Genomic DNA, 10,924 nt, shown 5'->3' on the forward strand with positions numbered 1-10,924 from the left:
TCCAAGAACAAAGAAGAAATCGAGTTTGTGTGTTTTAGGTTCCTTGAAGATGAGGACACTCACATGTGGAAGTTTTCTCAAAATTGAGCTTGAAGATCTGACGAGTTCTTGAAGGTTTGACGAGCTTGAAGATGAACTCGAGTTAGGGTTTTCAAACCCAAAAGTTGAGCTTGAAGATGAACCTGAATCTGTAATATATGTTATTTGTATTAATACCCCATAAACAATTTCATGTTCGATTTTTGAAGATCTTGGTTCGTGTTCTGATCTAACATACACACACTTCAATCGTTTTTAGAGTTAGAACTTGTGATGTGTGTTCTTGAGTTTGAATAGAAGAAGATGAAGATGAAGAATTGATTTCCGGGTTTGAGTTCTTGACTTTGAAAATCGAACACCCACATAGGTTTATGTTCAAATTTTGTTTAGATCTAACAAAGAGACATAAGGAGAGAACAAACCCGAGTTCTTGAGTTCGTCGGAAAAATCATGTTCACAGGAGAATATGACCAGAACTTTGCCGGAGTAGTCAGATATGCCGGAAACTGGGTAAACCTACTGTTGTAGGTTATAAGGATGTTTTTTAAACGGTTCAACAAGTTCAATGGGAAAATATGAAAAAAAAAAAAAATTGGTGACAAAATTTATACAAAACTAATAATATATTACCATTTAAGTCGTTATCCCTCTCAAAAATCAAAAACACTAATCAGCGTGTTCAGAGGACCGAACTCGTTTCTCCGACTCACCACTGGTAACACAAGCCAAAGTCCGGTGGCAACAATGGTGGAGAGATTCTTCTCCATCAACTTCCCCGATTCACCCGACAATGAAATGATGCTGCTCACTGGCCCTCCCTCTTCGTAAGTTCTCCCTGTTACTCCCTTATACACAACATACTTTCTCTCGCACCGATTGAAATCGACTAAAACATTGTCATTGATGCTATTACAGAGGGAAGACGTCGCTGCTTTTTCAATTTGCATTCAATTCCATCGTTAACACCGATGATAAATCAGCCGTTTTCATGTGTAGTAGACGCAAATTAAGTACAAAGCCCCCTTTTCTCTCTCAGGTAGATTTTTCCTTTCATCATGTTTACAATTACTCATATGTTAATAGCTCTTAGTCTTCAAATCTCATTATGGTTATGGATGTTAATGTTCCTTCTACAGGGAATTGATCCATCTTCTGATGTATTTGATCGCATCCAAATGAAGTAAACTTCGAAACCCTAATATCCTGCTTCTTTTTTCATCTAAATTTACATTTTGATCTGATTTCTAGGTATGTAGAGGATGAAGAAGGGATCAACAAATTCTTTGCTGCATTTCACATGCATGATACGTTTCCTGTTTTGGTTATAATTGATGATTTTGGAGAATTTTTTGATGAAAAGTAATCTTGATATACATCCTCAAAGACGATCTTTATATTATCAAATGCAATTTTTTTCCCTAAAATGTTAGAGTTTAATCCATTACAAACCACTTCTAATTGACATATTTATATTATGTAATGAAGAAATTGTCAACAAAGATACAATGGTCCTCGTGGAAAAGAATTAGCAATAGCCCGAACTTTAGCTTTGTGTTGCAACGCAATCAATCATGCCAAGTAAGCAAAAATGTTTTTCTCTATTACTCCAGAGTAGAGATGAACAACCAGACCGGGCCTATCTAGGCCCGATCTGGTTACCAAACTAGGTTTTTTTAAGCCAGTTTGGTTACCAGACCAGACTTTTTAAACCTGGTCTGTTTTCATCTCTACAACAGATTGTAGAGGTTTTCACCTGATTTTGAACACAGTGAAAAAGGACCGTGTATGCTTTTGGTAGCCGATACTCACCATGGTGAGACCCCAAGATTGCTCCACATTTACAAGGGATGGCTCAACTCTATTTTCACCATCAAAGGTTTGGTTGCTATAAATGTATATTTTTTAATTTTTATTAATAAGAATTAACATAAAATACATTGCTATTTTTCGATTTGTGTGTGGTTGGTAGGTGATGGAATTGGATCATTTATTCTGAAGAACAATAGCAGCTTAACAAAGAGTGCTAAGTATTCCATTGCACTTCAGTATTTAGTTTTGGAAGAAATCTATGAAACTGAAGAACAAAAAAAATACCATCTCTAGATTTGAATCTTTTATAGATAAAGTTTTAGTTAATTGGTTCATGGATTTGTATATGTGTTTGTTTAGGACTAGATCTATTTTTGTTGGTAAGTAAGGGTAGTATGGTCAATTTCTCCCCCATCCAAATTTTTTGACTTGATGTTAATTTTGTAAATATATAGAAAACACAAAGACCTTTCGGTCATTTTGACCCCATATATAGATAATTTCTAGTAAAGATAACTTTTTCATTTTTATATAATAAAAAAAAATTGTCATAGTGTAAAAAAATTCTTATGTATTTGCAAGATGTATGTATCCTTCGTTAAATGATGTTCAATCACCTAAATTGTGTTATACTCTTAACATCTTTGGTAATTTGGTTACAAATAATATTATTTCTTCAAATGTTTATACATTTTTGAATGTTTATATTTATAAACTTCTTCCAGTAATATGTCATAAAGTTCTCCCTTTCATGAGAAAACCTGTGTAATGTTTGGTGTAAATAGTGTTTCTTTTTTGCCAATAAATTACTTCATTTTCTAACAAAATGAATATATTTATTGAACTTTGGAATTTTAATAACAATCTTTATATTTATTAGTTTTTTTACGACATTTCACTACAAGTAACAAATATTTATTTGAAATAACTAAGTTTTTGAGATAAAAATTAAATTTAACATCCTCTCTAATAATCCTTTCTAATAAATAAATATTTTTTTGCCACTTGTCAATCTTTTATGAGTTTTGATATTTGTCATTTTGTAGTATTTTTAGAAATAAATAATATCTACATGTCATTTTATAGATTTTTTTTTCAAATTTTAAAATTAAAATGACATATAATACTTATATTTATATATGTAAAATATTTATTGTAATAAACTAGGTGTGAGACCCGTGTATTACACATGTTGATTTAAAAAAAAATTAAACATTAAATTGTAAACATAAAATATTTTTTAATGTGAAATTTTAAAATAAAAAAGAAAGAAATGTATTTATTGCAATTTAATATCATATATATGATATTTAATACTTTACATATATAGTATATGACTTTAATTTTAAAAATTGAAACAAACCAAAAATTAACAACTGGATAATATTTATTTCAAAAATACCACAAAATGACAAGTGTCAAAACTAATGAGAGATTGACATATGACAAAAAAACATTCATTTATTAAGTAAGATGTGACAGTAAATTGCAATAAATATGTTTCTCTTTCCTTATTATTTCGAAATTTTATTTTAAAAAATATTTAATTTTACACTTTAATATTTAATATTAATACATGAATTTAACACCTACTTAATATAACAATATAAAGCTTTATAATATAAAATCATAATTAACAAATAATACATATTGAAAGTCAATATAAAACTAGCAAACTAGAAATACATAAATTGTAAAAAAATTAAAATTAACTCATAGTATAACATCATATTATTTCGTATAATATTCAAAACCAATTCATAAATTTTTACAAAAGCACTATCTCTGTCAGCATTGCAAATGATTCAGTAGCTATGCGTCGAATCGACAATGCATTCGTAGCCTTGTCTTGTTTCCGATCACCATCCTTACAACCTGTACCCCGAAACATCATCACAACGAAGACCTTACTTCAATTGCACACCTTAGGTTCAGATTCTGATCATTTCGATATCACACAACTAATTTTACCTAATCCAACCAGCGAAATCTCATTGGGGATCGCTCATGCTACTGTAATCAAGAACGCTGCTATCAGTTACTTGCAAGTTAGTAACTATCTATTGAGCTTGTACGTAAAGTTCACTAATTTAACACTTGCCCACCAACTGTTCGATGAAATTCCTCAAAGAGATGTGCGATCATGGACTATCCTTATTTCCGGGTTTTCACGAACTGGATCACACAACCTGGCCTTAGGTTTATTTACCCAGATGCAAAAGGAACGTATTACCCCAAATCAGTTCACATTTTCGAGTGTTTTGAAGTGTTGTGGAAGTGCAAAGGAGCTTAACATGGGTAAAACGATTCTTGGATGGATATTGAGAAAAGGGGTTTTTTTAGACACGACATTACAGAATTCCATACTTGATTTCTATGTGAAATGTCAGGCTTTTGATTATGCCACAAAGTTTTTTGAGTTTATGACTGATAAAGATACAGTCTCATGGAATATAATGATCAGTGCACTTTTGAAGAACAAAGATATAAAAAAAGCTGAGGATTTATTCTTTCAATTACCCAATAAAGATCCAGCAAGTTGGAATACTATCATAGATGGAAATTTGCAAAATGGGTATGAACAAAGAGCACTCCATCTTCTTTACCAAATGGTGACAAATGGTACATCTTTTACACATTTTACTTTCTCAATAGCTTTAATATTATCATCTTCTTTAAATCATATCAATTTAGGAAAACAGATTCATGGTAAACTTCTAAGAGTTGGAATCCATGATTCCTTCATCAAGAATTCACTTCTTGACATGTACTCCAAATGTGGCGAAATGGAAAAAGCAATGATCATTTTCAAAAGTTCAGATGTTGACTTTGTGTCTCTAAGTTCAATAGTTAGTGGTTACATTCAAAATGGTAAGATAGAAGATGGTTTAAAAGTTTTCAGCTTTATGGTTCATGAACATGGCGAAATTGACAAATTTACCCTTGCGAGTGTTCTTTCTGGTTGTTCTGATTCCGGGCTTTTGGATCTTGGTCAACTTATTCATACATATGTATTGAAAACGGGACATGAAGATGTGTATTTAAGTTCATCAATGATAGACATGTATGCCAAATGTGGAAAGTTACAATGTTCTTTGTTAGTTTTTCAAGAATCCAAGATTAGAAATGTTGTGTTATGGACTTCAATAATATCGAGTTTTGCATCACATGGTGAAGGAAAGGACACTATTCGTCTTTTTGAGATGATGAGAAATGAAGGGGTTGAACCAAATGAGATAACTTTTTTAGGGGTTTTAACTTCTTGTAGTTATCAAGGGTTAATTAAAGAAGGGTGTGATTATTTCATGTTAATGAAAGATTTTTATGGCATTAAGCCTCAAGTCGAGCATTTCACTTGTATGGTGGATCTTTTGGGAAGAGGTGGTAGGTTGAATGAGGTAAAGGGTTTTATTTTTGAGAATAAAATTTCGCATTTGAGTGTTGTTTGGAAAGTGTTTTTATTTTATTGTAATTTATATAAAGATTTGGAAATGGCGAAATGGGCTTGTGAAAAGTTATGTGAAGTTGAGCCATTAGAGAGTGGAGGTTATGTTTTGATGTCGAACAAGTGTGCGGATGATTGTAGGTGGGAGGAAGTTGCTAGGATAAAGGGTTTGATGCAAGAAAAGGGAATAAAAAAGAAACCCGGCCAATCTTGGATCCGGTGAAAATTGAGCTCGTACTGTCCTAAAAACATTTTGTAAGATGTAAATCAGGTATACAGTGGTCTGTCTACTGTCTACCAGATAACTGATATAAGAGCCCATATAGGCCAATGCTTACATGGGCTCAATCCACAATGTACTTAAAACCATGAAATTGTTTTTATATAAAACGTTATTTTTTTTAGAAAGTGGGTTATACTGATCCAAGAAAATCATGTGAGATATAAAGAATGTTATAGGTGGTGACTTAAGAGTGTAGAAGAGCCCACTAGAAGCTTCATCCAAATTGGAATTAGAACTCTTATATTGCACCTCCTAAGACTTGAAACCTTAGATTAATTTTTGTGAAGATACAAATTCTCTAAGTTTGATATAATTTCTAAGTTCATTGTTACAAAAAAAAAAAAAAAAAAAGATAGGTGTTGCAAGTATAAAGTTTCTTTAAAATAATAAATATTGGATTTTTCAACATTTTAGTTTTGTTGTTTAGCAAATTCTTTCTAAATATTCCTAATGATCATGGTTTTACAAGGTTGTATAATTGAAAGATGTAAACTCTAAAAATAATGGTTAGATATATTTTAGTTAAATATATTATCATCAAATGCACTTTAGCGAGATGGAGAGAGAGTCAACAACTATCTTATCATTACAAATTCTAATTATAAGATTTGTATCTTAATCTAGGATTATAGTGATTGACTTACTAATAGGCAATAGCCTTAAAGGCGACGTGATCATTATTTTCTACTGCATGAAACGATATTTAATATACACATTAAATTCAATACGAGGAAATGAGCACTTTATTTTAAAGACAAAACCAAAGAAATTACTTCCAATAATAAAAAAAGAAAAAACTTAACCTACCACCAAACGAATTAAAATCAAAATCAAGAAAATATCTTAAGTTGTTTAATTTTATTTTTTATTTTTTAACTGTTGGTATCTGTATTTAAAAGAAAAAAGTAGCCAGGTGCTTTGAGGTATAAGGTGCAAAACAACAAAAATAAGAAACAATAGAAAAACAAAGGTTAAGAGATTAGATATTTATTCATAAAGGTCCTATTATTTTGAATTTTTTTGAACATAGTCCTAAAAGTTTTTTTTTGAACAAAAAATTCTCGATTATTTAACATTTTGCCCAAATTAACGAAATTTTTTTTTATATTGTAACAGGAAATGACAGATTATATGATTTTTTTCAAAATAATAGGACTTTTCTGTTAAAAAAAACTTTTCGGACTTTATTAAAATTCCTTCCAAAATAATGAGACTTTTCTATATAAAACTCTTTATCAATACATTCTTGTATAGTATTGCAACAACAACTTGTTCAGTTGAGACATCTGTTTTTCTTTTATCCTGAAGTTTATCCAAATATGAGATAGTCTATACACCTCGTTTACAGGACCATGTGAGATTTAAGATATGATTTGTATATCTTGTGATTATGAAATCTCCATACAACCAAATAAACACTAATATGATCGACTCGTATAGTGCATCAAAACCAGTAGACTTCTTGCTTGCATTCTCCAATAATACATCTATAGATGGACATGTTGAGGGCAACCTTTTCCACTAGATTCTTAATGCATTCCACACATCCTTTATTTTGGGGCAGCTAAGAAATACACGTTCCTCATTATCTAGGCATACATTGTAGATTTTGCAAAGAGATAAAGAAGATATACCAAACATGGCAAGGTTTTCCAATATGTGGAGTTTACGATGACAAATTCTCCATGCTAGTATGTTCAGTTTGTCGGGAACTAACTATCCTAGATCCATTTTCCGTTTGAGGATGGTAGTTGTTTAGATTCCATATAATGTTTGAAAGAAGACACCATGAATTTCTCACATGGTTCTAGTCCCCAATTCCAGCAAGTTTATCCATTCGGAGATAACGACGATGAATAAAAACTACGAAATTTGATGTTTTTTTTTGTTATGTATTGATGCAACTTTACAACAACCCCTTTTTCCCTTTGCCACTTATGGATGTTTAAAATGGACATTATCACCATAGATTGCTTTTATGATGCTGATCTATATTTGAGACCCAAATGTTCGAAACCTCTACCACAACTTCCCTACGAAAGCATAGTTGTGTGCTATTATCATCATAGATGGATTTTATTATGCTGGTCCATATATCAAAAATTAATTTCTTGTCCTCTACAAATAGACATCTGTAACACTCAAATTTATACACTAAGATTTAGCATAAAGAAGGAAATTAATAATATCTATTTTATACATATATTTATGACATTTTTCTTATTATTTTATACTATGTTTTTATGTTATTTAGAACTAAAAGATACTTAATATGATTTTAAACATTCAATTACACTTATAATGAGAGTTGGAATGCAAAAGAAGGAGAAATGAGCTAAAAAAAAATGCAAAAATGATGTTGTTGGACAGCTTGACCCATCGTCAGTATTTTGACCATATCTCATGACTCATAACTCCGATTGACGAGATTCAAAATGTCCTGAAAACTAGACACAACTTCGGACGACTTTCATGTTTTGAGAAAATTATGATTCCCACTCACCACGACATTGTGATCTCCAAAACGACATGGTGATTGGAATTTTTGCAACCATCGTTTAGACTTGGAGAATATGAGATTTTGATGAGGACCACAACATGGTGGAGGTCAACCACGATATAGTGAACAATTATAAGCTATAAATAGAGCCAAAAATTACCCTTTACGATATATCTTCAACTCTAATTCGTTCCCTACGATTATAAACCTCAGAGAAATCGTTTTGAGAGTCTAGAAGGTGGTCGGAGGGCCGTTAAGCTGATATGGAGCGAAGATTTGAAGGATTAGAGAGCAGATTCATGCCATAAATCATTTGGTTTTTTGTTCAGATCATGATTACCATTCCAAGGTGATTCCATATGTGTTTACTTTCTGATTTGGGTGTTAAAACCCTTTGCTTTGTGTTTATGACTAGATGAATATTTGAGATTATGGATTAATTGCTATTTGGATTGTTTATTCTTATTTAATTTATTTTTTCAAGTTTGATTGCGAGATCCATATGTGTTAAAGATTGTTACTTTATTTCCCATTGCTGAATCAATAGAGTTTAGATGATCATTCTGACCGTGTTAATTTGAATCATAGTTGTCGATGATCATTGGTAATTATGACTAGAGTTACATCAAAACCTAGGGTTAGGAAATAAAGTGATGAACTTTAATGTGTGTGCATGAGTAGATGATCATTTTATGCATGATTTAATTTCTATGATCATTAGGATTAATAAAGATCATATCTTGCTTAATACAAACTGAATACTGATTTGCATAATTGTTTGTTCACTTGATTACCAACTTAATAGTTGTGTTGAAATTAAAGGATTAGTAGTCTGATCATGATGTTAGTCATATTAGGAATACATGGATAATGAATAAATATCCATTGCACTTAGCAGTTAGCCAATATTTTGAGATGAAATCCAGTCTAAACCAAAGTACCTAAAGAGATTTGTCTTCAGTCAATTTATCGAGATTTGCTGTTTAATTGTTTATTTGAGATTTAATTCCATAAAACACCTCTATACTATTTTTGTGTGTTTAATGTAACCTATAATCAAAAACTCCAAATTAATTTTCCACCATTCCCCTTGTGTTTGACATATGGTCTTACCACAACTATATTATTGCACGATTAGGTACATTACCTAGCGTGTTTAATAGTCACGTTGCGATAAAATCAATTTTATAAATTTAAAACTTGAGCAATTAAAATATATACATAAAAACACACATCAAGTTTTTTACGTTGTTGCCGAGGAACGTTTTTCAATTAATTTAGTTTATTTGATTGGTTGTTATTTGTTTTTTCTTTTCTTTTTAGTTTTATGTTTATTTTCTTTGATAACATGTCACTTGTCAGGAAGGTTTTTGTTGTTATTTGTAGGAACTCGTGATCATACACATTGCTTGGTTTTTCTTTTTGCATGAGTTTCAAGATTGCAAGCTATCAGGGATTTCTTGACTTGTTTAGTCTACTACTTTGGTGATTTATCCAACTCAATCTATGAGACATAGTATATCAAGGTGTATTGAGGTAGTTAAGTGGAAGACCGAACTCTTGCTACTATTGACTAGTTGGGTCAACTCTTGTTCTACTTATTAGTTAATGGTGCAAAGAAAACGAAGAGAATAATTTGATGGGTCCTGCAAGTTTTTGTTTTCACAAACCACTTCTTGTATGCAAGAGATTCAATCAACAATTGAAGCATGAATGCAGCGAGGACGAATGATCGTGATATCTTAGTTATTTATTTTAGTGTGCTTTTATTTTTATTTTTTTTAGTCTGTTTAATTTTGTTCTCCATGTTGATGCTCTTGATGTTTCAGATCTTTGTAGATTTTTTTTGTTCTTCGAATACTTTCAGAAATTTCAACAATTGGGATCGAATGCTGATTTGTCACGAGAGAAAAAGCCGAGAGATTCTGAAGTTAAATATCGAGAGCCATAATTTTTAATAAGTGTGCGGTTCCCACTTAATGAAGAAAAGAGTTTTTTCAGGAATTTTACAAAAAGAAAAGGTCGGGAATGGTCCTAAGCCATTAAGAAGAAAAGATACATTGTTTTGGTTCTTAAAGGCATTCTGGGAAGTCACCACGACGTGACCATCATATCCACGTTGTGGCATTTACTATTACCACAAATGCATCAGACCTGTTACCACGACGTGACAACACTAAACCATGTCGTGATGTTCTTATATTTTGCGATCATGACGAACTCTTTCTCGACACCACGACGTGACGTTGCTTTCCCACATCATGGCCCACATTCAACACACTTCTAGAAGTCGGTGTTATTGGTTTTATTTTCCGGCACATTCAAAAGCCACAATTCCAGTTTTTAGTCTTCAACAAATTTTGGAGTAACTTTTTCGATCTCGCCACTACTACTGCATGAGAGTTTGTTCCTTTTTGTCCCTCTTTATTTTGATGCTCTTTAATTGTTCAAGTATGCAATGAGGACATTGCAGCAATTAAGTGGGTAGGGGGTCGAAAGAATAGCTAAAAAGAAATTTCAAGATTACTTGACATTGCTAGATTGGATAAATTTAAAATAATAATAATAATAATAATAATAATAATAATAATAATAATAAAGACTTGTAAAAATAGTCTAATTTTGAAAATGTAGTCACATTTTAATTTTATTTTTTGTTGTATTGTTGTGTTGAGACCTAGGTTGCTAGTGTTGTGTGGGACGATCTGATGCGAGCCTTGATGTTTATTTAAGCCAACATATGTTCTAGTATATTGGTGGCTTCCCTATCTTAGTGAAATCGTGAAACAAAAACTCGACCTTGCCCAACTTGAAGGATGTAAAAAGTTTTACTTTCGAAAATCCTACA

At 31.5% G+C, this 10,924-nt stretch overlaps 2 protein-coding genes across 2 annotated transcripts; both read left to right on the forward strand.

The window, feature by feature from the left end:
- The first annotated feature begins 696 nt into the window (after nucleotides 1–696).
- Nucleotides 697–2,337, forward strand: LOC111886691 (uncharacterized). The gene is made up of 7 exons (XM_023882936.3): nucleotides 697–863; nucleotides 955–1,075; nucleotides 1,176–1,219; nucleotides 1,288–1,398; nucleotides 1,525–1,617; nucleotides 1,809–1,915; nucleotides 2,009–2,337. The coding sequence occupies exons 1-7, from the start codon at nucleotides 784–786 to the stop codon at nucleotides 2,140–2,142; spliced, it is 690 nt and encodes a 229-aa protein (XP_023738704.1). The 5' UTR covers nucleotides 697–783; the 3' UTR covers nucleotides 2,143–2,337.
- Nucleotides 2,338–3,572: 1,235 nt separating this feature from the next.
- On the forward strand, nucleotides 3,573–5,701 carry LOC111886700 (putative pentatricopeptide repeat-containing protein At2g01510). Its single transcript, XM_023882943.2, has one exon. It carries the CDS (start codon nucleotides 3,663–3,665, stop codon nucleotides 5,514–5,516), a length of 1,854 nt encoding a protein of 617 aa, XP_023738711.1. The 5' UTR covers nucleotides 3,573–3,662; the 3' UTR covers nucleotides 5,517–5,701.
- The last annotated feature ends 5,223 nt before the right edge of the window (nucleotides 5,702–10,924 follow it).

This window comes from Lactuca sativa, chromosome 2 (genome assembly GCF_002870075.4).
Source record: "Lactuca sativa cultivar Salinas chromosome 2, Lsat_Salinas_v11, whole genome shotgun sequence".
NCBI classification, from domain to species: Eukaryota; Viridiplantae; Streptophyta; class Magnoliopsida; order Asterales; family Asteraceae; genus Lactuca; species Lactuca sativa.